The sequence below is a fragment of the Astatotilapia calliptera genome, chromosome 5, assembly GCF_964374335.1.
Source record: "Astatotilapia calliptera chromosome 5, fAstCal68.1, whole genome shotgun sequence".
Taxonomy (NCBI): Eukaryota; Metazoa; Chordata; class Actinopteri; order Cichliformes; family Cichlidae; genus Astatotilapia; species Astatotilapia calliptera.
Genome location: NC_137426.1, coordinates 10,491,393 through 10,519,025, shown reverse-complemented (window position 1 = coordinate 10,519,025; position 27,633 = coordinate 10,491,393). Strand labels below are relative to the sequence as shown.

The 27,633-nt window shown below is 40.5% G+C and overlaps 3 protein-coding genes across 3 annotated transcripts; 2 read left to right on the top strand and 1 right to left on the bottom strand.

Moving 5' to 3' along the window:
* The first annotated feature begins 691 nt into the window (after nt 1–691).
* On the top strand, nt 692–2,762 carry LOC113021652 (protein hairy-like). The gene is made up of 2 exons (XM_026166353.2): nt 692–1,476; nt 1,592–2,762. Exons 1-2 carry the CDS (start codon nt 1,381–1,383, stop codon nt 1,916–1,918), a joined length of 423 nt encoding a protein of 140 aa, XP_026022138.2. The 5' UTR covers nt 692–1,380; the 3' UTR covers nt 1,919–2,762.
* A 13,791-nt stretch (nt 2,763–16,553) lies between these two features.
* On the top strand, nt 16,554–17,684 carry LOC113021651 (transcription factor HES-5-like). Its single transcript, XM_026166352.2, has 2 exons — nt 16,554–16,715; nt 16,842–17,684. The coding sequence occupies exons 1-2, from the start codon at nt 16,653–16,655 to the stop codon at nt 17,160–17,162; spliced, it is 384 nt and encodes a 127-aa protein (XP_026022137.1). The 5' UTR covers nt 16,554–16,652; the 3' UTR covers nt 17,163–17,684.
* Nucleotides 17,685–22,994: 5,310 nt separating this feature from the next.
* Nucleotides 22,995–24,245, bottom strand: LOC113021650 (transcription factor HES-5-like). Its single transcript, XM_026166351.2, has 2 exons — nt 24,089–24,245; nt 22,995–23,974 (listed from the first exon to the last, which is right to left on the bottom strand). Exons 1-2 carry the CDS (start codon nt 24,194–24,196, stop codon nt 23,558–23,560), a joined length of 525 nt encoding a protein of 174 aa, XP_026022136.1. The 5' UTR covers nt 24,197–24,245; the 3' UTR covers nt 22,995–23,557.
* Between the last annotated feature and the right edge of the window lie 3,388 nt (nt 24,246–27,633).

The following is a 27,633-nucleotide window of genomic DNA, read 5'->3' as shown; positions in this document are numbered from 1 at the left end:
TCCACCACCTGAAACCTGTGTTTTGCAGGTTGGGGATTCAGTGAAAAGGTTTTGCTATAACAATAAAGTAAAGCAAACATCAGAGGATGCTATATGCCGTGTGTACCAGTTTAGCTTAAGTAGCAGACATGCAACTCTTATTTAAAACTAATTATCAGAAATCTGTTTTGTTTTTTTGTTTTTTGTTGTAAGATTATTGAATTTTAATTTTTCTCAAAAAGGTTTGAACAACCAGTTTTTTTAAAAAAAAAATAAACTGGCAAGATTTTTCAGAAGATTTCACACACCTTTGCAATAAAAAAATATGTTGACTTACATACTGGCACATGTCAATTTTTTTTTACTAAAGTGTGGGAAAACTCTGGAGAACAGAGCTGAGAGTGAATAACGATCAGCCGACCAGCAGCCGGCTAATTCTCCTGAGGGATTTGGCACACTTCAGGAAACCTCCCACTCTCACAGTTAAAATGTTGATTACTTTGATACTCAGTAGTGAGTGAGTGATTATCACCAAAGTTCAAAATGTATTATAGTGTTAGAAAACTTAAAATGTGACAGGTTTAAACATTCTGAGTTTAGTTTTGATAAACTTTTTAACAGCAGTTTTAAATTGAAACTGTCTGTCAGAGCCAACCAATGGGAACTTTTCCCTCCAGATGGTTGGTGATGTAATTCTTTCTTTGTATAACAACACACGGGCAGCATCTGTCACAGTAGTCCCTTTGTGGTTAACTGAACACAGCGCGGGGAGTCAGTGTGGGAAACTGAGATCAACTTGCTACTCACACTGGATATACGGCACGTGTCAAAGGATGACTGCATGTGGTCAGCAGCATGATAATCGTGTTGAGTAATTTCAGTGAGAAAATCACAGGCTCTTGCACTCAACCATGTTATTACAGGAAAAATTGGATTTTTTTTATTGAAAAAAGGTTTGATAAAAGTTTAAATAAAGTATCAAATGAAATATCTTGATAAATTACAAATTAAATATAACAATACATTCAATACACAATTCACTCTTCAGTTTTTTTGGTAAACAAGCAAAGAGCTAATGTCATCTACCTATCAGTTAGAGCTATAATTCATTAATTAGATCAAGTAAACTTGCACGTATTTGATAGGATGTTAAGGGTGTGCTGAGATATCAGATCTGCTCCCTTTCACAGATTCACAAAGCGCCCTCTTGCACTCTCTTTATCTCCTCCACCTGCTCCCCTGGGAGCTAACTATTATACTCCCGGTGGTAATGACAGAATGTCGCTGCCTCACATGCCTTATTGTCTCAAGCAGCTCTCTGTTTGGCTCAGACTGTGGGAAACCTCAACAAGACCAAGACTCACACATTCATATGGAGATGATGGAGTATAAATAGGAGGGATGAAATCAGAAGGGATCAGATTCTCTCTACAGAGACCTCTACAGCATAGCGATCCAGCCATGACCAGTTCTCGGGATCTGACTCTGAACCACAAGGTAAACTGAAGGTTTCGTTCATGTAAACTGTCAAATTGTAGAAAATATATTTTGTTGCTAACAAAAACAAAACTCCTGAACAAGTTTATTAATGACTTTGTTCTTTTTTCTGCAGCTCAGAAAGCCTCTGGTGGAGAAGTTACGCAGAGAGCGAATCAACACCTGCATTGAGCAGCTCAAGTCTCTCCTGGTTCCAGAGTTCCTCAAACAGCAGCCAGACTCCAACCTGGAGAAGGCAGACATCCTGGAGATGACCGTTTGCTTTCTGACACAGCTACAGCAGCAGAGAAACCTGCTAACACACTCCAACAAGCTGCAGACTGCCTCTGATGAGAAGCTGAAAGAGGCTGACTTCTCTATTCTGAGCTCGAAAGACCAGACCAGCATCACCCAATGCTCTCTGGAGAGAAAAGACAACAGCGACCTCTGGAGGCCGTGGTAGACCACTCACACTGGACTCCATACCAGACAAGCTAAACAGACCATATCGGTCAGACATGACTGGACTGAATTGTTTAAAATTCTGTGGACTTTTTCTTCTGTATGTACAGAAGGTTTTACTTTGTGTGTTCTTGTGTATGTGCAAGATGACGTTTCCTAAGGAAATGACATTGACAGTATCCTGCATGTTAGGAAAGAAAAACATCATAAGATGCATATTGCATGAATGAAAACTGATTGAATCTGCAATCATTATTATATCTGAGAGGTACTTCTTGTACTGATTATGTTATAGTAATACTTTTTACCATTATTGATTTTTTAATCTAAAATTAAAATGTCCTCTTTCTGACCAGAAAGTAATAATGAACTTTACCTGAACTGGACTCACTAGAACCCATTGTGGGTTGAGTTGTGTAATTGGGTTATTTATAGCTTTTTATCATCAGTGAGAGTTTTTATTTGTATCCTTTGTGGATAAAACTTTTTTTTTCATCAAGTTTACTTTAATGTAAGTGATTAATGAAAAGGGATCTGTTTTAAGATCAAATTAAATGTTTTGCAGAAAAGTCATTCTCAGATTTGAAGAGACAATGCAGTTTATTTTAATGGTTTTACCTGACCTGTTTTAAGGTCAATTTTTGTAAATTTTTTGCTTTGTTTGAGGAAAACATTGCTGTGGCTTCCTAAATACTGCAAATCCATTGTCTTTCATAAAGACAGCTTTCCCTCTACTCTTTATGAGTACAGTGTCTCTTGTAGAAACTATTTGTTGTTGTGATGGATCATCACCTCCTGTTTAAGCTTTCATTCATGCTAAATAAACAAACACTGTACGATGAAAACACTGTGCTCTAATATTATTTTATGGCATAACTGACCTATCTGCTGAAAGATATGCATTCTTCATTTTCCTTCATTTTAAGTCTCCACTTTTTATAAATACCTAGAAGGTCCAGCACTCATTATAATTGTTTCTCAAAAAGACATGTTCACAGGAAAATAAAGCACAAAATTCTGTGATGAAGAGTGTTATTTAATTTAGTTTAGGTCATATTGAACCGAATAACAACTGGGGAACTGTGGGAAACCAAAATAAAATCACTTACAGAGCCCCAGTGAAACAATAGATCCAGAACGATCAGATTATAAATGGGAGCGTGGCTCAAAGTGAAACCTGTTTCTTATAAATTGTGTTTTTTGGCTCTTCCTCTGTTTAAAAAAAGCAGTGTCAACAGTACTTTTAAAACATTATAATTTAATATTGTTAAACAAAACAACCATTTCAAGCATTAGCTTCTGGAGAACTTTTTTTAGGTGGACCAGAGTTGAAAACATGTATTAAACTCGATTCTTTGATCCCCATGATAGAACAGAGAAAACCCGACTCAGGAGTGGTCAAAACATTTATAATTCTTTATTCAATCATCTTCCGGAAGAGAGAGCCCTGCACAGCCCAAAGCCAGTTGCAGAATCTCCAACATTAGAAGCTAAAAATGTGTCTCATATAGGTGTTATTTTGGTACTTTACACGTCACACATCGTTTCGATACAAACAACTCCTTATATGTTACTAGTTCCTCTTTTTCTGCCTGGTTTCCTGTATTTATTTATATGCTTGTACAGCTCTACACTAACTTCCTGTTTTTCAGTCTGGCTGAGCACTTGGTTTAGGAGTCAAAAGTGGCCTTGCTTTACAAGCCTTTATTATTAAAATACATAAAACAATATAATCAGAACATAAGCACTAAGAACACATATTGATCTTGTAACACATGGTCTGAAAGTATTTGTAAAGATGGTGATCAATGCTGTTTTATATGATTCACTACAAAGTCAAGTGCCACCATAAACCTCACTACCCCAAATGTGTTAGCTGCCGGTTTGTGAGTCCTGATGAAGTTCTTTGAGATTAGTTTTTCTGGGGCTATAGCAACTCATCTAGTCAATGATAATGTTTGTCAACGGATATTTTCACAGCGACACACTGAAAATTAAGGATTTAGCTCTAGCTGTGTATAGTCTAATTCACAGAATGAAAAGCTCATTTCAACTCAAGCCTTCAGGAGTAGACAGAAACCTACCACACAGGACTCAGGCGCAAAGATGTTATTTAAAACAGAAATACCTCAGCATAAAAACCACCAGGCCAAAGATTAGTGAAAGTATTCTTGTAGTATTGGTGACTTACTTAAGAAACCCTGTACAAGCATACTTTGGGGAAAAAAATACAAACTCCATGGTGTTAGAAACACAGTCCTAGCTTGTTAGCCAGTTAGCTACACAACTGAATTCATTGGTGACATTCTTACAACTGCATACAGTCAAATGTTGCAAAGCTTACTTCTGCAGCACAGCAAGGAAGAGCTTGTGGTAAAACAAAACGCTTTAGTCAACATAAACATAAAAACTTGAGGGGACTGTTCTGAAACTTCTCCGAATAATTACCTCTTGTGAATTATGAATAGTTTGATATTAAATCTGCTCTCTTCTACTGGTTTTGCAAATAAACAGAATAAAGTTAAGATTAATGACAACCAGACTTGTTCTGGAAATTACCCATTATGCCTTGTGGGCTTTTTGAAATTATGCAGAAACACATTATTGTTAGATTCAGCACTGAAAACAAACCTTTGAGTTATATGACAGAGGCTCACAAGGCTCTCCTCCTTTACAATCTCTGATGGTTTCCTGGTTGAATTCAAAAATAGTTTTCTTGATAACGACTTCCATCAAAGACGATCAAATAATATAGTCTAATTGTTACACTTTTAGATTTTATTTGTTAGCTGAATGTCTGTATGTTCATGCTGTGTAATAAAGTGTTCACCTAAATGTTGTGACCCAGATTTAGAAAGCAAACACAGAGACTTGTCATACTATATTTTCCTGTATAAAGAGCACATATACAGCTGTTTAACAGAAGGGATACTGTCCTGGGTCAGATACATATTTTAAGAGGTTTGTCACACTTTGGCCCAAAGAAAAACAATCCTCAAACTAATTTGGAAATGGGCACATGCCAATTTTCTGTTAAAGGAGGAAGTGTGGGAAAAATCCAGAATATCTAGTTATCTTTCCACCAGCAGTTTGCTGTTTCTCCAGAGGGAAATGGCACACTTGAGGAAACTGCTTGCTCACAGGAAACCTTCTACCCTCCCATCCATTTGGTGGCTGGTAATTATCAGTCATATTTATGCCTTAAAGTAGAAAATGTAGTGGCGGAAAACTGAAAGTAGGACCTGCAAAACATTTTTACTTTGCTTCTTATAGAGTTTTCAAACTAATTTTAAAAATTTCAAGCTGTCAGAGCCATCCAATGGGATCTTTTCCCTCCAGATGGCTGATGATGTAATGCTGTCTTTCTTCAACAACACACAGGCAGCATCTGTCACTGAAATCCCTTTGTGGTTCATTGAACACAACACAGAGAGTCCGTGTGGGAAACTTAGATCAACTTGCTACTCACACTGGATATATGGCATGTGTGAAAAGACACAAAGGACACCAGTAAGTTTATTGCACTGAGTAATTTAAACTAAAACAATGGGAACAACACTCAGCTTACTAATGGTGCAGTTGCAAAAAATATGTTTAGTAATACTATAAACCAGCCCAGGTCTAAGCACTTTGGCCTTCCTTTAATATTCATTACATAAATGTGTACGATAGACGTTCTATACACTTGGAAGCCTATGTGAACTTATAATGATGGAGCCAAGTCTAATTATCTTTTCTTTCTCTGTTTAAGCATGAGTTTTAAAAGGAGTTTATGGGAGTGTGCCATTTTTCTGTACTTACAGGGTAAGAAGAGGAAATATTGTTTGTTTTTCAAAAAGATTAGAGAAAGAAATTTTGCACTTAAAATTACTAATTCTGTACTAAACATTTTACAGCATAATCTGAGTTACCTTGCCTGCAAAACACACAGAATTTAGGCACTATTTAAATTGGCTTGAAATATAATTACTACTTCTTTCCTCTAAAACAAAATTACTTATGCACCACCTAAAATTACTTCTACATATTTCAAATTACATACAGACTACTTAAATTTACTTAAAGCATAATTAATTCCTTATTTCCTGTAAAAACGTGGCTCGTTACCCTCTTATTCTAGTGTACGTCCTCTACCTATTTGCAGGTAAATATAATTACTTTGTAATTTGACATAAAATATGCTAAAATTTCACTTAATTACAAGTACACCCTTAGTTGTGGGACATGTTAAAAAGTGCCACCAACTCATACATTAAAAGTTTGTCATTCCCCACTCATGCAATGGGATCATGAGTGTTAGCTTAGTCAAAGTTATTGATCCGAGCATCAGGCAGCAGATCTGCTCACTGTAAGGTCACCACTTTCCCTGATTCACATAATAAGTACCTCTCCATCTCCCTCCAGGTCTCCTCCTCTGGGACTTAATATCACCCAGGCACACAGGACTAAGATGCTGGCTCCACATGCTTTATTGTGTCAGAGAGCCCGCTGATTGGTTCAGACTGTGGGAAATCTCAGCCAGACTTAAACCCACACATTCATATGGAGATGGTGAAGTATAAATAAGAGGGATGAAGCCAGCAGAGATCAGAACACAGATCTCCACAGAGATCTCTGCAGGACATAAAACCAGGAATGGCGCCTAGAATCACTGCAGCAATGACCAATCCCCAGGAACATCAGACTCTGGCTCACAAGGTAAACTGAGGATTTTATTTGAACCAGTTTTGATATTGATTATAGGCACTTGCATTTTTTAAATTTTAACAAGTTTATTAACAACTTTGTTCTTCATTCTGCAGCTCAGAAAACCTCAGATGATTACGCATAGAGCAAATCAATAGCTGCAACGAGTCCAAGTCTCTCCTTGGTCCAGAGTTCCTCAAACAGCAATGTGAGAAGGCAAACATCCTGTAAATGAGAGTTTGTTTCCTGATGCAGCTATAGCAGCAGAGAGACCTACTGACTGGCTTCAAGAAGATGCAGTTTTCCTCTGAGAAGAACTCTCAAGAGGTTGAGTTCCCTCATCTGAACTCCACAGTCCAGACAAGTGTCCAGTCAACAGCGCCCTCTGGGGGTGTGGTAGACACCTACAGACTGGAGTTAATAGATGAGCTAAAAAGGCCACATTGATCAAACATGATAGGACTGAATTCTTTGAAATTCAATGAACTTCTTCTTCTGTATGCTCAGAAGGCTTTACTTTGTGTGTTCTTGTGTGTGTGCAAGATGACATTTCCAGGGGAAATGACGGCAACAGTACCTTTCGTGTTAAGGAAGAAAACATCTTGTCATGTATGTAACATGAATGAAATCTGAAATATTCTTTATCCTTACTGTACATGTTATAGTAGCTTTCATTACCTTTTGGTTATGATATTTGTGACTTAAGTGTCCTCTTTAAGGACAGATTGTAACAAAAATGTAATAATGATTCAAAGCTGATCTGTTATAGGATCCACATGTTTACGAGGTTTTTTTTCTAAAAGGTTTTCTTACTGTCACAATTTTCTTGATCCTTATTGTGGGTTAAAAATGTGATTGTGATATTTGCACCTCTTGATCAATATTGACCTGTAAGGTCAGTTTTTGTTTAGTGAGTTTTTAATTAATATTTTTGTGTTATTTCAAATTAATTTGTCAAAGACACTGAGTACTGTAACTGCTGTAAACTTTGTCTTTCATAAAGACAGCTCTTTCTGATTACAGCTTTTCTTGTCGAAATCCACAAGTTGCTGTTGTGATGTATCATCACTTCCTGTTGGAGCTTTTATCATTGTTGAATAAACGGACTGCCTGCTGAAAACAATGTCTACTCATTATTTTATGTCATCACTAACATCTTTATAAAGATCAAAGACAAATGTTCTTCTATTTCTTAACTGTTAAGTTGACTGTAAATGCCTGTAAAATGTTGCTGTTGTAGCCAAACATACATGTTTAGTGCAAAACAAAGCACTTTTATGTGATTATTAGGAGTGTTATTAATATAATTTTACTCTGTTTGATTATAGTAAGTCATGTCATCAAACCAAATAAAATTCAAACACATGTTGTGCATATCTATTTATATCACCTTTAGGTGAATAAGAAGTTTAACGTTTTTGGAGTCTGGATTCACGTGACACTCTGATGTGACACTCAATAAGGCACACTTCTATTGCTCCTCCATGGAAAGCAGTCAAAGGACAGAGTGTGGGAAACCAGAAGAAGCTGACTCACAGACCCCCAGGGCAACAATAGATCAAGACCATTGCCCTGAAGGGACAGAGGATAAATGGGAGCATGACTTCAAAAACTGATGTTTTTAACTGTTATATTGGCTATTCCTCTTTTACCCAAAGTAGGATCACCATATCACTGTCTTGCACTACAACTACAAATTTTATAATAAGGTGTAAAACATATTTCATATGTAAAGTAGGAACAATGATGTGATGTAAAACAAAATTTGAAGACAAAACATCTTTAAAGTGTATGCAATTTTTAACAGAAGGGACAATTCAAGAATATTTGTATATTTTAAGAGATTTACCAATCATGGACAAAAAAAAGAATCAAGAATAAAGGAGGAAGCGTGGGAAAATTTTGGAGAACAGTGTTGACTGTAAATGACTATCACTCCACTAGCAGCTTGATAATTCTCCAGAGGGATTTGGCACACTTCGGGAAATTTTTCCCTCCCGGAAAGCTTCCCACCCTCACAGCTGAAACTACAGTCAATTATCAATCGTGATTGTAAATTTAAGTAGGACAGGCCAAAATATTTTGATCTTACTCTTGGTGGATTTTACAGTGTAATTGTAAGTTTAACTATCTGTCACAGCCATCCAATGGGATCTTTTCCCTCCAGATGGTTGGTGATGTAATGCTGTCTTTCTTTGACAACACACAGGCAGCATCTGTCACAGACGTCCCTTTGTAGCTCATTGAACACAGCACAGAGAGTCAGTGTGGGATACTGAAATCAACTTGCTACTCCCACTGACTTTACAGCATGTGTCAAAAGGACAGCAGAATGGTTCAGCAGTAATTTTAATAAAATCAATAGGCACAACACTTATAATGGTTTATTAAAAGATTAGGTTGTAATAAATTGAATATTTGATTAAATTTTCCATTAAAATTACACCAATTTTATATATATATATATATATATATATATATATATATATATATATATATATATATTTATGTGTGTGTGTGTGTGTGTGTGTGTGTGTGTGTGTGTGTGTGTGTGTGTGTGTGTGTGTGTTCGATACAGTGCTTTCGGGGTTCGGTACCCATATGTATCGAACAATACAAAATAAATTTTTAATTTATTTTATCAACTTTCCTTCTGACTATGCTGTCTGTGTTGAGCGCTCAGTGGATCTGCGCTCCACAGTGCAGCCTAGGCGGAGTAGTCGAACGCAGATTCACTGAGCGCAGGGCAAGCTAGCGAGACAGAAGTTAAGCTCTCCTTGCAACATGGCAAATTGAACCTCCCCCACCCTCATTCAGATCTGGCGTTTGGAACTATTTTGGTTTTCATGTGACATATTACCCTGAAGGTAAGCGCATCATGGACTAAAGTAAAACAGTATGTTGGATGTGCCACGCAATGCTCAATTACATTGGTGGGAGCTAGTGTGTTAGCGCAGTTAGCTCATTAACGTGTTGGCCGTCCAGCCCCATGCACAGGCCATCCGCATAGCTCATTAACGGAGATTTGCCGTGTTGTGGCGTTAACGTCATTTCAATGAGATTTACGCTGACAGCACTAGTGGGAACACAACAAATATGACTGCACATTTACACCGACATCATCCTAGTGCAAAGACAAGTGGAAGCAGACAAAAACAACAAGCACGCATGCTACAAACTTTACCCGAGTCATTTAGACAGCCGTTAGCACATGATTCTCCTCATGGGGACCTGATATGTTTAATATGCTGCTGAGAATATAGCCCAGAAGAAGCGTATAGTATAGCTTTTATTTTGGAAAAAGCCATTTCTCTGTAATAAACTCTCTTTTCCAAAGATGAGTGATTCCTCAATCAGATACAGGGCTCGCAAAATCGCCTGCCCGACTTCCCGGGGCTAGCGATTTTTCCAGTCGGGCTACCAAAATCTATCTCTGCCCTGCCCGTCAGGCTATCGTAGGAAGGAAAAATATATGTCAATGCTTTTGCATTCTTTCGGAAATGTAGCTGGGTAATTATGTCATTGGCATCGCTGAGCCACTGTCAATATGTGACATATTGAAATTGCGTTTGAATTTGCGCTTGTTTTTTGCTTTCACTTTGCAATCGTGCGAACTGTGTATAGAGAGCGACAGCACTGATTGGTGAGTGATGATAATTTGTGCACCAATTCCTCTGACATCGCCTTATCAATTGTTAGCTTACTATGCAAACATGACAAGTGAAATCTCCCGCAGCTTAAACATGTGAGAGGTTGATCGCGCAGAGAATCGCTGAGCGTTATGTGAGTGCGTGTGTAAAAGCAGCAGGATATATATTGTAGCAGGTCAGGGCTGTTCGGGGTTCTGTTTGTACAGTTATGTTTTGTTTATGTTGCCATAGTGACGGATGTCTTGCTTCCCGTGAGCTAGCCAGGGAGCACAGCCGTTTATTGACATCTGCAGAAGAACTAACTGCTCAGTGCAGCAACAGCACAGCAACAACAACAACAACACACAGGGCGCCCTCTGACCCCGGAAGGACACACCGTCGCAGTGAGAGGGCGTCACCCGTCACTATGGCAACATAAACAAAACATAACTGTACAAACAGAACCCCGAACAGCCCTGACCTGCTACAATATATATCCCGCTGCTTTTACACACGCACTCACATAACGCTCAGCGATTCTCTGCGCGATCAACCTCTCACATGTTTAAGCTTGCTGCGGGAGATTTCACTTGTCATGTTTGCATAGTAAGCTAATGATTGATAAGACGATGTCAGAGGAATTGGTGCGCAAATTATCATCACTCACCAATCAGTGCTGTCGCTCTCTATACACAGTTCGTGCAATTGCAAAGTGAAAGCAAAAAACAAGCGCAAATTCAAACGTGATTTCAATATGTCACATATTGACAGTGGCTCACCGATGCCAAAGACATAATTACCCAGCTACATTTCCGAAAGAATGCAAAAGCATTGACATATATTTTTCCTTCCTACAATAGCCCGACGGGCAGGGCAGAGATAGATTTTGGTAGCCCGACTGGAAAAATCGCTAGCCCCGGGACGTCGGGCAGGCGATTTTGCGAGCCCTGTATCTGATTGAGGAATCACTCATCTTTGGAAAAGAGAGTTTATTACAGAGAAATGGCTTTTTCCAAAATAAAAGCTATACTATACGCTTCTTCTGGGCTATATTCTCAGCAGCATATTAAACATATCAGGTCCCCATGAGGAGAATCATGTGCTAACGGCTGTCTAAATGACTCGGGTAAAGTTTGTAGCATGCGTGCTTGTTGTTTTTGTCTGCTTCCACTTGTCTTTGCACTAGGATGATGTCGGTGTAAATGTGCAGTCATATTTGTTGTGTTCCCACTAGTGCTGTCAGCGTAAATCTCGTTGAAATGACGTTAACGCCACAACACGGCAAATCTCCGTTAATGAGCTACGCGGATGGCCTGTGCATGGGGCTGGACGGCCAACACGTTAACGAGCTAACTGCGCTAACACACTAGCTCCCACCCATGTAATTGAGCATTGCGTGGCACATCCAACATACTGTTTTACTTTAGTCCATGATGCGCTTACCTTCAGGGTCATACGTCACATGAAAACCAAAATAGTTCCAAACGCCAGATCTGAATGAGGGTGGGGGAGGTTCAATTTGCCATGTTGCAAGGAGAGCTTAACTTCTGTCTCGCTAGCTTGCCCTGCGCTCAGTGAATCTGCGTTCGACTACTCCGCCTAGGCTGCACTGTGGAGCGCAGATCCACTGAGCGCTCAACACAGACAGCATAGTCAGAAGGAAAGTTGATAAAATAAATTAAAAATTTATTTTGTATTGTTCGATACATATGGGTACCGAACCGAAAGCACTGTATCGAACGGTTCAATATCGATACGAGTATCGTTGCACCCCTAATATACACACACACATATATATATATATATATATATATATACACATATATATATATATATATATATATATATATATATATATATATATATATATATATATATATACACATATATATATATATATATATAGCAGCTGGATAGCGTAGTGGTTAAACTACACGCCTTTGGAACAGAGGATCGCAAGTTCGATTCCTGCCTGGGGCGTCTGTATCCAGTAAGGGTCCTAAGGCTAGACCCCCTATGCTAAGCAAGCCTACCGCAGACATGAGCGAGACAGATAAATATGAAGGCATGCCGGCTCGGACGTCGCCCGGATCAACAAGGTCCGCGTCAGGTGTTGAGGAACCAGGGCACCCTGACGAAAAGTGGGCTACTGGAACAAGAAGGCATCGGTGGGCAAGGGACGAAAACAGGGCGTTGTTGGAATGCTACTACGCAAGTAACCCCGGCGGAAGGGGCTACATGAATAGGATGAGGGACCTATGGATTCTTCGATACCCAACATCCACAATGACGGCGAAACAACTAGTAGCTCAGTGTTCCAACATTCGAAAGAAGGGACTGCTCTCACAGCTAGAGATTGACGAGGTACAACACAAATGCTACGGCAAGGAGGAGTCAGGACGCCAGGTCAGGGGGGAGATATCATCACCCCCACCCGAGATTGGGTACATAGCCCCAAGTGCGATAGGAGAAGGATCGTTGAGTGCGAGAGGAGCTGACCTGAAAAATAGGATCATGGCCAAGCTTGAAACCTGGATCCCCCGTAGCCGGTTACCAAGATTACGTGAAGTACCCTCAGAAGGTCTGCTAGATGATGTTAATGCAGCACTACGGGCAATACCTACAACCACGATTACCGACACTAACAAGCTGATCTACAATACGGCAGCAGTGATCAGTGAGATGCTTGGCTACAAGTTGAACAGCCACAAGGGGCAGTACCCTCCATGGAGAAGGAGGCTAGAGGGCAAGATCAAAGTAGCACGGAGAGAGGTTAGCCAACTAACGGAGTTGCAGAAAGGTGCGACAAATAAGGTGCCTAAGAAATACAGCAAGCTGTCCATACCTGAGGCCTTGGAAACTGCCAAGCAAAGACTCACAGCCTTGGCCAGCCGCTTGAGGAGGTACACCAGAGAGATAGAAGGCAGGAGAATAAACCAGCTGTTCTCCACAGAACCAGCAAAGGTGTACTCTCAGTGGCAAGGGAACAATAAGAGAACAGCACCACCAAGGCTGGAGACGGAGCAATACTGGAAGAGCATATGGGAGAAGGATGCAACCCATAACGGCAATGCTCAGTGGCTAGTGGATCTGAGGGCAGACCACAGCGACCTCCCTGAACAGGGTCCAGTAACCATCACAGTGGCAGATATCCAAGAAAGGGTCTCCAGTATGAAGAGTTGGACAGCACCAGGGCCCGACATGGTTCACGCCTACTGGCTGAAGAAGCTGACTGCACTCCACGAGCGTCTGGCAGCACAAATGAACCAGCTGCTAGTTAACGAGAGACACCCGGAATGGCTAACTGAAGGCCGGACGGTCCTGATCCCCAAGGACCCCAAGAAGGGACCGGTCCCCTCCAACTACCGACCAATAACCTGCCTCAGTACTACATGGAAGCTCCTGTCAGGCATCATATCGGCTAAGATGAACAGGCACATGGGTCAATACATGAGCGGGACACAGAAAGGAATTGGCAAGAATACCAGAGGTGCAAAACACCAGCTACTGGTAGACAGAACAATCAGCCGAGACTGCAAGACCAGACTGACCAACCTGTGCACTGCCTGGATTGATTACAAGAAGGCCTATGACTCAATGCCCCACAGCTGGATACTGGAATGCCTAGAATTGTACAAGATCAATGGGACCCTAAGAGCCTTCATCAGGAACTCAATGGGGATGTGGCGGACAACACTAGAGGCCAACTCCAAGCCCATAGCACAAGTCACCATCAAGTGCGGGATCTACCAAGGAGATGCTCTGTCCCCACTGCTGTTCTGCATAGGCCTGAACCCCCTCAGTGAGATCATTAACAAGACTGGCTACGGATACCGACTACGGAACGGAGCAGTTGTCAGCCACCTCCTGTACATGGATGACATCAAGCTGTATGCCAAGAGTGAACCAGACATCGATTCACTGATCCACACTACCAGGCTATACAGCAATGACATTGGAATGTCGTTCGGACTGGAGAAGTGTAGTCGGATGGTAACAAAGAGAGGGAAGGTAGTCAGAACTGAGGGGATTGAACTACCAGAAGGCAACATTGCAGACATAGAGGACAGTTACAAGTACCTGGGGATCCCGCAGGCAAATGGGAACCATGAAGAGGCCGCTAGAAAGGCTGCAACCACCAAGTACCTGCAGAGGGTCAGGCAAGTCCTGAGGAGTCAGCTGAATGGTAAGAACAAGATCCGGGCCATCAACACGTACGCCCTGCCCGTGATCAGGTACCCTGCTGGGGTAATAGGCTGGCCAAAGGAGGAGATAGAAGCCACTGACATAAAGACAAGAAAGCTCCTTACCATGCATGGAGGGTTTCACCCCAAGTCCAGCACCCTGAGGCTGTACGCTAAGCGGAAGGAAGGGGGCCGGGGACTGGTGAGTGTCAGCACCACAGTCCAGGATGAGACAAGGAACATCCAAGAATACATTGGGAAGATGGCCCCAACTGACCGAGTGCTCAGTGAATACCTCAGGCAGCAGAAACCCAAGAAAGAGGAGGGAGACGAGGAACCATCATGGAAGGACAGGCCCCTGCACGGTATGTACCACCGGCAGATAGAGGAGGTGGCTGATATCCAGAAATCCTACCAGTGGCTGGACAAAGCTGGACTGAAAGACAGCACAGAGGCACTAATCATGGCAGCACAAGAACAAGCTCTGAGTACAAGATCCATAGAGGCTGGGGTCTATCACACCAGGCAAGACCCCAGGTGCAGGCTGTGTAAAGATGCCCCAGAGACAATCCAGCACATAACAGCAGGGTGCAAGATGCTAGCAGGCAAGGCATACATGGAACGCCATAACCAAGTGGCCGGCATAGTGTACAGGAACATCTGTGCCGAGTATAACCTAGAAGTCCCGAGGTCAAAATGGGAGATGCCCCCAAGGGTGGTGGAGAATGACCGAGCTAAGATCCTGTGGGACTTCCAGATACAGACGGACAAAATGGTGGTGGCTAACCAACCGGACATAGTGGTGGTAGACAAACAGAAGAAGACGGCCGTAGTGATCGATGTAGCGGTTCCGAATGACAGCAATATCAGGAAGAAGGAACACGAGAAGCTGGAGAAATACCAAGGGCTCAGAGAAGAGCTCGAGAGGATGTGGAGGGTGAAGGTAACGGTGGTCCCCGTGGTAATCGGAGCACTAGGTGCGGTGACTCCCAAGCTAGGCGAGTGGCTCCAGCAGATCCCGGGAATAACATCGGAGATCTCTGTCCAGAAGAGCGCAGTCCTGGGAACAGCTAAGATACTGCGCAGGACCCTCAAGCTCCCAGGCCTCTGGTAGAGGACCCGAGCTTGAAGGATAAACCGCCCGCAGGGGCGCGCTGGGTGTTTTTTTTTTTTTTTATATATACACATATATATATATATATATATATATATATATAAAATTCCCCCATAGGTGAAAATTCCCCAACGCGATGATAAGCGTGCGCTTAGTCAAAGTTATCGATCCCAGCATCAGGCCTCCCTGGGAGGTCACCACTTTCCCTGATTCCCTGATTCACATAGAACTCTGAACCTATCTCTCCCTCTCCCTCCAGTCCTCCAGCTGTTTCCCTGAAACCTATTATCCCCTGGGCATACTGGAGCATGTTGCTGGCTCCACATGCCTTATTGTTTGACAGAGCCCGCTGATTGGTTTAGACTGTGGGAAACCTGAATCAGAGTAAGGCTACGTTCACACTGCAGGTGTTAATGCTCAATTCCGATTTTTTGATCAAATCCGATTTTTGTGTCTGCTTGTTCACACTACAAATAAAATGCGACAGCAAACGCGCTCTAGTGTGAACGCTCAAAGCGGCCCGCATGCGCAAAAGAAGACGTCACACACAACACGCTCTGTACACCCAGAGCAAACCATATTGTTTGACTGATGGGCCTTAATATAAAGACTTCGGACTTTAGAATTAAACTAATCAGATTATACAGTACATAAAATATACGTGAAAGTAAAATGTTCACGTTTCCCCAACGTTGTCTTCCCAACAGTTTCACTAACATCTACACTTATTGGCCAGGAAGCGTTCGCGATGTCTTCTCCAGAACTGATAATTGGCGTCTGTCTTGTGTCAGTGACGTAAAAGACGGATTTAATGCGACATGACCGTTCAAACAGCAGTCGCTTTCTAAAACATCGGATATGTATCGGAATCAGTACCACATACGAAAGTGACCCAGATCGGATTTGAAAATATCGAATTTGTGCCGTTCACACTGTCATACCATGATCGGATATGGGTCGCATAGGGTCCAAAAAATCGGATTTGATGCGCTTTCGCCTGCAGTGTGAACGTAGCCTAAGACTCACACATTCATATGGAGATGCTGTAGTATAAATAGGAGGGATGAAGCCAGCAGAGATCGGTGCTATCTACAGAGACTTCTAGAGCACAGAAATCCAAGCATGGCACCTAAAGTCACTGCAGCAATGACCAGTACCCCAGAGCATCTGACAATGACTCACAAGGTAAGTGGAACATAGAATTTACATAATATTCACAGCATGCCAGTAATCATGAAAGCTTGTGTTCTGTTAAGGCTAACTTCATCCTCCCAAATGATGTTATTAATGACTTTGTTCTTTTTTCTGCAGCTCAGAAAGCCTCTGGTGGAGAAGTTACGCAGAGAGCGAATCAACACCTGCATTGAGCAGCTCAAGTCTCTCCTGGGTCCAGAGTTCCTCAAACAGCAGCCAGACTCCAACCTGGAGAAGGCAGACATCCTGGAGATGACCGTTTGCTTCCTGACACAGCTACAGCTGCAGAACCAGCAGCAGAGAAACCTGCTGAACAGCTTCAGCAAGCTGCAGACAGCTTCTGATGAAAATCTGAGAGAGGATGACCTCTTTCCTCTGAGTTCCACAGTCCAGACAAGCACCACGAAAGACAACAGCGCCCTGTGGAGGCCGTGGTAGAGACTCACATAAAGTAGTCCCTAATACAATGGTTTAAAAGACCATATTGGTCAAAGATTACTGGACTGAATTCCTTGAAATTCTTTGTACTTTTTCTTCTGTAGTTACAGAAGTCTTTACTTTGTGTGCTTAATGTGTAATTTCCTGGTAAATGACACCAGTACTGTTTTTCATGTTAAGAAAGAAAACATCTTGCCATGTATGTTGCATGAATCAAATTGATTGCATCAGCAATGATTATTATTTCTTTATTATTATTATTATTTACATTTTTATGTAGATGTTATTATTACATTGTGATTAGAACCTTTGATCTGTTTTAAGGTCACTTTTTATTTTGTTTAGTAATTTGGCGTTTTGTCTTTCATAAAGACAGCTGTTCCTTTACTCGCTTTGAGTACAGTGTTTCTTGTAGTCATTTACAAGTTATTGCTGTGATGTATCATCACCTGCTGTTTGAAGATTTATACTTTATGCGCCTCACTTTGTCTCATTGAATAAACAAACACTGCCAGATGGAAACGATGTCTCCTGATATCTTTGGGTATTTTTTAAGGGCATTTGATCATTTTTGAGTAGAAGCTGAAGTTTCACTCTGCACGTTTAATCTAACTCTCTGCTTTCAAGACGCTTTATGGTCAACCTTTCATTATTTAACAATAGCAGTAAAATAATTTCCCTGCTCCACAGAGAAGAAGCAGTTTCTGATAGGTTACAGCTTTTGGAACTTTTGAATTCATTTTCAGATCTCTTTTACTTATTTGTAGTTTATATTTTTTATTTAAACGAGATACAGTTAACATGACAATTCAAAAGTCTACATCAAGAAACACCATCATTCCTATGGAGTATTATCTATGCAAGGTTTTATGCTTGTACCAAAGAAAAGTTAAGATAAAAAGCTGGTTTACAGTGTTTTGTTTTTTCAAAAAAGCTAAACTTTTGTTGTCCATGTGTCCATGTGAACTGTAGACTCAGGGTCTTGGTCTTAACTGAGAGGTGGGGCCCTCAGTCCAACAGGTGTGGTCTTCTGCTGCTGTAGCTCATTTTTTTTTCAAGGTTTAACAAAGATGCTCTTCTGCATAACTTGGTAGTTATAATAATTGGTTTCCCCTCCTCTCAGCTCCTCTGAGGAACACAGATTAACACACAAGGGATCTGAGAGGTGCACAGAAGTGAGCTACACAATTTGCAGAAGGGGCAATTTGAGATAGGAGACTTAAAGGTACAGTAATGGCAGAGGAGAATGTAGCATCTGATGGTATCCTGTAGGATGGCTTTGGAAGTGATGCTACATAAAACAGCGCTCACTTCAAGAAAAATAAGTGATGATAGAGGCAAAAATTAAACAGTGTAAGTTGAAGAACATTGTCCATAGTTTTTGTGGAATGAGTAAGTACAGGAAAGTATTCAAAGGTTAAGGCGATTAGGGACATAAATAGACATGGGAAGAACAAGTGAAGAGCGTGTGTTGACAAAATAGAAGGAGCACTTTGAGGAGCGGATGAATGAAGTAAATGAGAGAAAGAGAGAGGCAGAGAGATGGAGAATAGTTAGTGAAGAGGAAAGTTCAGAGAATTAATAAGGAGGAAATGAAGGCAGCTAAAAAAGTATGGAGATTGAAAAGCCGGTTGGTCCAGATGACTGGATGCCTGGAGAATGGAGAAGTGTACTGGTACAAATTTTCAAGGACAAAGTGAAAAAAAGGTTAAAACGAAGATTAAACCAAGGTTAAAAGCAAAGGAGAGCAGCAGAGATGATTCATGTGGATTCATTCATGTAGAGAAAGAGCACCGCAGATACAGTATAATGCTTGCTTTGTGAGTGCTGGGGTTGCACTGTCTTTGTGGATCTAGAGAAAGCATATGATAGGGAGCCAAGAGAGGAACTACAAATGAGAAAGTAGTTGTAGCATATATTTGAGGCTGGTGATGGACATTTATGAGGACAGGAAGACAGACATGTAGTATGCAGCAGGTGAGAGAAAAAGGTTCAAGATGGGGATGGGATTACATCAGGGATCAGCTCTGAACCCCTTCTTGTTTGCAGTGGTGATGGACAGGTTGACAGACGAGGTCAGGCAGGAGTCTCCCAAGTGGCCACATGAGAAACTGGGACTGTTTTGGAGGCTCCCACCAATATGTTTATAAAGAGATTAAATTAATATTGAGCAGAGCTGAGTTCATCTTATTGGGGTGGCCCTCCAGAGTCCTATTAGACAAAGTATAAAAGTTTAACTTTTATACTTTGTCTAACTTTACCTTCACACAACCAATATATAAATGCCATGAAATGTGGAGGGACCCATTCGGTAGTTCTGTCAACTGGGCTCCTTCTGTCTTTCAGGTACTGGGGTACTGCATGTCTACTTTTTGGTACTTTTTCTTTTTTTGATAAATAGCAAGCGTATTATTCTGTCAGTATTGAGCAAAATCACTTCCAGCACTTTGTTGAAATAACATGTAAATAGATAGATAGTTACCCTGAGAAGGTATACCTAGTAAAGTATCTGGCGAGAGTATCCACGTGGGCACACCAACTAGTTAAAAATCAGTAGCCACTTTCAGTCTTACAATACTACTATTGTAGTCTGTCAAAAGAACATTTTACTATAAAACCTTTGAGAAATGTCTGTTTTCTGTTTCTGTAATGACTGATGTAATGTCTTTTTATCTTTATGTTGTGCTTTTAAATACAGTGAGCACCCTAAAAAAATGCAAAACTGACATATAACCAGGCTCAAGTGGGTATACATTCTCTGCTTATCTCCTCTCCATCTGTCTGTGCTGTCTGTGTAGGGGCTCAGGTTTCTCATTTCCCTGCCTCTGAGCCCCCCACAGCTCCATGCACAAGGCCGAACGTGCCCCAGTCACACGCCCTCCTCTTTCTCTGCTGCTGGGAGCCACAGCGACACACGGCTTCCCACACTTCTGTATGCAGCCTGCTCAGCAGCACACACAATAGAAGTGTGTCTGCTCTAACAAAGCCTCGGGACCATTCTCAGGCAGGGAAAGCACAGAGGCCCACTTCACAACCATCTGGTTTTGCTATAACTGGCTGCTGAGAAAAAGAGACTGAGAAAATATTAAACATTAAAAATATTAATAATGCTTTTACCTCATTTTGAAAGTTATTTAATATTATTCATTTGAGTTGTCTTTTTTATCATTTGAAATAATTAAAGACAGAAACAGTGGTGCTATTTGAGAATAAAAAGCCACGTATTTAAAAAATGTTGTAGTGAGTATTTGCTGTTGCAGTTGAGATGTTAATAATATGTTAGTAATGAGTTTTATCATCCACACAGCACATTTTACAGTCTTTTTAGTGTCGATTAGATTTGTGTCGTTGAAGTGTCTGTCCTATGTCCCATCATGGTCCATGTGCATAGTCTAAGCTTCACAGAAGGAAACAAAATTTTCCCGTGTCCACTTCAGGAAGAGCATTTTCCCACTGATCTCTCTTATGTATGGCATACAGATAAAGCATCCCACCTGTTCTCTATGACAGCCATTAAATGTGCTCTATTGTCCTGAGCTCTGAGGCCCCTGATTGGCCAGAAAGCAGTGAAAGCGCAAGATGAGCAGCATAAATAAGAGCAGGCACACAGAAGTAAACAGAGACGTCGTCTGAACCTTTGCAAGCAAGACCAGAACTTCCCACAAGAAAAAACAGACCTCGTCATGGCTCTCTACGCAGATCTCACTCTTCAAGACACCATGAAGGAGCAACTGTTTAGGTGAGCTGAAGTTCTGTTTCTCTATTCCTAGTACGAGCTGTTCACCAGAAATGTACTTTTCACCAAAAGGACAAATATGTTAACATTGTTGTGACTTTTCTTTCAGATGTAAACTTCACATGCTGGAGAAGAAATGCAGCACCGGAGTGGAGAAGCTGAAGGCTCTGATTGCAGAACATCTGCAGAATGGTCTCCCTCTCTCAGACTTACTGGAGAAAACAAAGTCATTGCTCACGTTAAGAAAAGCCCTGCTGACACACAACGGCTACTCCAAATATTCAAGGGACATTTTACGCCTGTTTCCCGATGCAGAGGATGACGTGGCTCCACTGTGCTTTTAAGAACAAAACACGAACTACAAAAAGTCATCGAAACTGGATTCAAACCACCGCATTTTTAATGGCAGTGATGCAAGCTGGATCTCTGTGTTAAAAATCTACTGACTGTTAAAAGATGCATTATTTGCATTACGACAAGGAGACTCTCAAGGGCACCTGCGGCACATTTCAACCATTTTACTGAGTATTTCTTTTTTTAAAAGGAAACATTTATTTTAGCTCATACGATATGATTTCAGTCGAGCTTTAACAGGAGCCTGTGAAAGATAACTGAATTCAGGGTCAAAAGTGGTTGTTGACTGTGCAGAAGATGTGTTTTGCTGCTATTTGTGGGATTTATGTTTCTTGTGGTTGTCAGATTTTTATGTGAAGGCCACAGAAGAAAAATCCAGCCTCGAAACTATGCAACAATTAGTTGTTGTTTGTGTAATTACTATTTTTTTTTCACCAGAATTTTAGCGGTATAATTTTTACATTTTATACCAACAGTAACACTGTGTGATTATATTTTTGCATATGTATTTTGCTGCCTTGTTTCAAGGTATATTTGATAAAATCCTTTAATACAAACCTTTCTTTTGAAAGGAGATTCATCTCTGTTTATGCTGTGTATGCATATTTTGTTTATTCATCAGTTTCGTTTTTATTCATCCAAAGTGGATTTTAATTTGTTTTTATGTTGTTGTTTTTTTGCATATTTCAAGAAAATAAATATGTGAAGATCAAATTCTTGTCATGTGACTTTATTTGAATTAATTTGGGAGAATCAAACTATTTAAATATATTGTGTTGATTCAAGAAACTTTATTATAATTTTATTAAATGTATTATATTTTCACACTCCCTTGAGTGGAAATTTTAAACACCATGTTTCATGAGAAAGGCTTGGTCAGTGTGAAAAGATGCTAATCATAGACTATGATAATGTCTGAATTTGATGACATAGAGCAAGGGTTCCAATGGCAGCCCTTGACAACCATTCGTGTGTGACTGACAGGCACATCCAGAAAGGAATGTAGTGCTATGCATTGCCTTTATCCACTTTATTTCATGCTATGATATAGCAGCTTGGAATGAGACAAAAAGAGATTTTCATTCATTTCTTCGATTTTAGCTCCTCTGTCCTGGTCATTATAGCAGACCTCACCTTCTTAGCACTGACAAATATTGTGGTTATCATGGGAAAAAAAACACAAGCCAGCACAACAACTTGTGTGCAGTTTTCTTGTGCAATTCTCAGTAACATGCTGACTCCCTAAATAGACACTCAGTCATCAGAGCACTGGGAGCATCTGATCTACAGTATCATATTTTAACAGGAGGACAGGACTTTAACACTGCTGTTAAGCCATCATTCAAACACTAAATTTGCTTGTGAAAAAGTGCTGCTAATCCCATCAGCATATGCAGTAGCTATATGTCATGCTGTTTTATATAACACCACATTTTAGAATGATGAAATATGGTGTAAGCTATTAGCTCAAAAGAGAAGAGTTTTACCAGCATCTGTCTGTCTGTTCTACGGTCCGTCACATTTTTATGTGAACCTAACAAAAACAGTCATAGTCAAGTGAGAAATAAACAGTTTTGCCAAAAGATGTTAAAACATTTTTCTCAGTAAACAGCAGGTAAAGTTACCCTGTTGTTTCAGATAACATTGCCTATTAAAAACCACGTTGCTAAACATGCAGAGCAGATTTTCAGTTTTATATAATTTCCATGATTAAATAATCAAAATAAGTCAAGCAAAATGTGTTGTTTTTTCTGATTGCTTTATTGCGCATCACTTGGCTTGAAGAGATACATTCATTTTGAGATGTTTTACAAATAACAGCGCCTTCATTGAAGGTATGTGTGCTGTCACTCACAGAGTCAATAAGCAACACGTTTGTCTTGAAGGTTATCTGCTAAAAATGCAGACAGTTAACACATTTAAAGACCAGAAAGGACATTTCAATCAGTAAAGTATGTGGATATCACATAAAATTTTACACATGTTCAACATGCATACATACATCACTGTCAGTGTAACCAACATTATATAGGAATTCAAACTGGGAATAATAACGTCTACTTTACAATGAATCGGAATGCGACTACTTTTGAAACACAAAATAACAGCCAACCCGTTGTCTGCAAATATTGCAGAAACACAGAATCTGACCTTTACAAAAGGCAATAATATAGATTAAAGGAAAATGCTGCACAGGCACCCTTCAAAATAAGACAATCCCAGAAACAAGTACAATTACAGGTACTTCTACGAAGATAGAGTTTTTACTTCCAAGCACACTTTTACACAAGTCCTTCCAAGGCTTCTACCAAGGTCTCCATAGAGCAGTGCTGACTGGACTTTTGTCTTTGATGATGCTCGTCTGGACTGTGGAGCTAGATAAGTTGGCCTCTCTCAGGTTCTTATTAGAAGAAGCATGCAGGTTGTTGACATGGTTCAGCAGTCTTCTCTGGGACTGAGTCTTCACCTCATCTTTGGACAGGAAATGGACCATTTCTTGGACACACCTGGAGTAGCCCTGATCGACTGTTGCAGAGTTCACAGCTTGACGCTGCTGCTGCAGTCGTCTCAGGAAGCAAACTGTCATCTCCAGGATGTCCGCCTTCTCCAGTTTGGAGTCTGGCTGCTGTTTCAGGAACTCTGGACCCAGCAGAGACTTGAGCTGCTCAATGCTGGTGTTAATTCGCTCTCTGCGTAACTTCTCCACCAGAGGCTTTCTGAGCTGCAGAAAGAAGAACAATAATATTACTAAACTTGTTCAGTGGCACAGTTTTTAGCACAAAAAAAATCAGTTGGCTGTATGTGATATTAAAATATCTATGAGTCTCCAGTTTACCTTGTGGGTCAGAGTTGGATGCTCCTGAGAACCGGTCATTGTCGCAGTGACAGGTGCCATGGCTGGATCTCTGTGCTGTAGCGAGAATCTGATCTCTGCTGGCTTCATCCCTCCTATTTATACTCCCACATCTCCATATGAATGTGTGGGTCTTGGTCTGACTGGAGTTTCTCACAGTCTGAGCCAATCAGAGAGCTCAGCAAGACAATAAAGGATGCAAGACACTGAATGGTGTTATTGCCTTAAGGATAATGGTTAGATCTCAGGGGAACAGCTGGCGGGCTGGGGGGAGGTTGATGGAGAGAACTCACACAGCTCTGTGTGGATCTGGGAAAGTGGTGACCCTGTAGAGAAAGCTGATCTGCTGCCTGATGCTGAGATCAATGACTTTGACTGAGCACAGGCTCATCATAACAACAGAAAACACATCTGAAACGGTCATGAAAATATGTTAAGCTTAGACAACCACATATTTCTGCCTTATTTACAACAAACGTGTCACAATTAGGTGTCATTTTAACTTGACTAGAATGCATCAAAGTAATACTCTTGAGATATTTTTGTTGATACTGTTATCGCACAAAATACTATCGCAGATACAACAGAAACTTTCCTCAACACATCTCCCTATCAACAGCTGGATTAATGAGATTTTTAATAAAGTTTGATTATTGATACAACCTAAACTCATCAGACCACAACCAGCACACGATCAATTCATGAGTGAACACCCTTTATCCTATCAAAATCATTATCATCATCAAAAAAAAAAAAAAAACTTAAGGAAAAAGAAATTAAGAAAAAAAGCCTGGAATGCAGAGAGACAATCTGAGTTCGAAGAAGGAGAAAAGGAGCCTTTGAATTTTCATTAATCCAAAAATGTCTGCATTCCTTATAGCAGTTTTACAAAAGCCTGGTAATGACGAGTCTTGATGGCTGGAATTTCCATTCACAGGCAATGAGACAAAACTCGTAAACTGACTCCATAATTAATGTGATGTGCAACCAGACACACTTCTTTTGTTCTTGAAAGCAGTAAATGGGGAGAGTGTGGGAAACCAGAGAAAACCCACTCACAGAGCCCCTGAGGGACAATAGAGGCAGGCCAGACAAAGATGTCTGTGAAGGGGGAGGAATTCTTTACCACTGAATTTAAACTTTTTACATAATTTACTCACTCAAGATGAGAAAATGTTAATTTAGAGTTCTTAATAATTATATTTTTTGTACAGATATTAAATATATTCTTTGAAAACTTTTGTTATGATTTGTGGTTTTGTTTAAATAAAATCTAAATTATTTTTTTGAATAAATTTTATTTTTAAATACAATTTAAATTAAAGAAAAGTGCCAAATTATCACACTGTTTTTAAATTACATTTTTATTTGTAGTTCTACATTGTTACCAATGACCAATTTTAAACTCCCGACAGCTACATCATTATAACAATGTGTATTACCTGGATACATTTTCATGACAAAAGAAAAAGTAAGTAAAATAGTACCAGCTATAATAATGTACAATTAAAAAAAAAAAAAAGACAAGGCATACTTTATCTAGTCCAAAAATAGCAGCCAATACATTAAATAGTTCAATAAAATACAATATGACAAATCAAAAAAGTTTAATAAAGTTAAAAAAGAGCCTAATTAACCTGAAAATAAAGTAGAATAAAATAAATGAAATATTTTAAAGTAAAAATATAAAATAAAAAAAGGAGAATGTCATATTTATTACATATTTTTCTTAATAAATACTTATAATGACCTTATATCATCTACCTGCTCAATCGTGTCTACACCCATCTGGACCAGCCGGCGAGCACTGTGAGGGTCATGTTTTTTGACTTTTCCAGTGCTTTCAACACCATCAGGCCGACCCTCCTGGGTGATAAGTTAGCAGCGATGCAGGTGGATGCTTCTCTGGTGTCCTGGATTGTTGATTACCTGACAGGAAGACCACAATATGTACGTCTCCCACAGTGTGTGTCTGACAAGGTGATTAGCAACACAGGGGCACCACAGGGGACTGTCCTCTCCCCCTTCCTCTTCACCCTCTACACCACAGACTTCAGCCACTGCACAGAGACCTGCCATCTTCAGAAGTTTTCTGATGACTCTGCGGTGGTTGGATGCATCAGCAGGGATGATGAGACAGAGTACCGGGCTGTGGTCGACTCCTTTGTCACGTGGTGTGAGCAGAATCATCTGCAGCTCAACGTGGCAAAGACCAAGGAACTGATCGTGGACTTCAGGAAGACCAGGAAACACTTGACCCCTGTTTCAATCCAGGGGGTCAGTGTTGACATTGTGGAGGACTATAAATACCTTGGAGTACACATTGACAATAAACTGGACTGGGCTAAAAACACCACAGCACTTTACAGGAAGGGCCAGAGTCGTCTCTATTTTTTGAGGCGACTGAGGTCCTTCAACATCTGCCAGAAAATGCTGAGGATTTTCTATGAGTCTGTTGTGGCCAGTGCGATCCTCTATGCTGTTGCATGCTGGGGGAGCAGGCTGAGGGTCGCAGATGCCAACAGACTTAATAAACTAATCCGTAAGGCCAGCAATGTTGTGGGGATGGAGCTGGACTCCCTCAAGGTGGTGTCGGAGAGGCGGATGCTGTCCAAGATAAAGACAATGTTGGATAACACCTCCCACCCACTCCATGACATGCTGGTCAGTCACAGGAGCACGTTCAGTGAGAGACTGAGATTACCGAAAAGCACCACTGAACGACACAGGAAATCATTCCTGCCTGTGGCCATCTCCCTGTACAACGCATCCACTTAACACACTGTTTGCTGCTACAACTACACATGTTTCTTTTCCAACTATTTATTTATAAGTGACTTATGTATGTATGTATGTATATATATGTATATATTGTACTATTCTTAGTTAGTGTATTGTCTGTCTTGTCTTAATGTTGGTTTAAAATGGAGCACTGTAACAAAAAATAATTTCCCCCAGGGATCAATAAAGTATTCTGATTCTGATATGTCTGTGCAGGTATAGAAAGTAAATGCTCATACATAAAATTTAAATATAAAATACACATCCAAATATACTTTGTTGACTAACAGTTAGGTCACATCCCTAACCAAAATATTTGTGTTTATACTCACTCTCCTAGCTTAATTACTGACAGTGTCTACACAACAAACTCTGCCCTCATGGGAGAGCCGGGAGCTGCTGGTGTGTAGATGAATTAGCATTTAACAAGGCACATGCCCATTGTTGAGTGAGAGCTCAGTCAATGAACAGAGTGTGGGAAAACTGTGAGAGAGCGAGTCACAGTTCAGTGTGATTAGCATCTTCAACCTCACCAGCACCTGACTATTCTCCAAAGGGGAATTGGCACACTTCAGAGGAAGATTTTCTTCACTGTTTATTCTCTTTTTCCTTGTATTTCTTTCTCTGCTGGTCTCTCTTTGGTGCCAATTCTGTAACTTTTGCCAGCTTCATTTCCACTCTGTGTCATGGGTCATTATTTCAATCTAAACCTCTTTACTTTTTCCACTGATGGATACTAAAATACC

Bases quoted from the DNA above. Each gene is read 5' to 3' on its own strand.
- LOC113021652 (XM_026166353.2), top strand. From the start codon at position 1,381: ATGAAATCAGAAGGGATCAGATTCTCTCTACAGAGACCTCTACAGCAT. The intron at 1,477-1,591 runs GTAAACTGAAGG...TTTTTTCTGCAG, and splicing joins ATCTGACTCTGAACCACAAG to CTCAGAAAGCCTCTGGTGGA.
- LOC113021651 (XM_026166352.2), top strand. From the start codon at position 16,653: ATGGCACCTAAAGTCACTGCAGCAATGACCAGTACCCCAGAGCATCTG. The intron at 16,716-16,841 runs GTAAGTGGAACA...TTTTTTCTGCAG, and splicing joins ATCTGACAATGACTCACAAG to CTCAGAAAGCCTCTGGTGGA.
- LOC113021650 (XM_026166351.2), bottom strand. From the start codon at position 24,196: ATGAAGCCAGCAGAGATCAGATTCTCGCTACAGCACAGAGATCCAGCC. The intron at 23,975-24,088 runs GTAAACTGGAGA...TTCTTTCTGCAG, and splicing joins ATCCAACTCTGACCCACAAG to CTCAGAAAGCCTCTGGTGGA.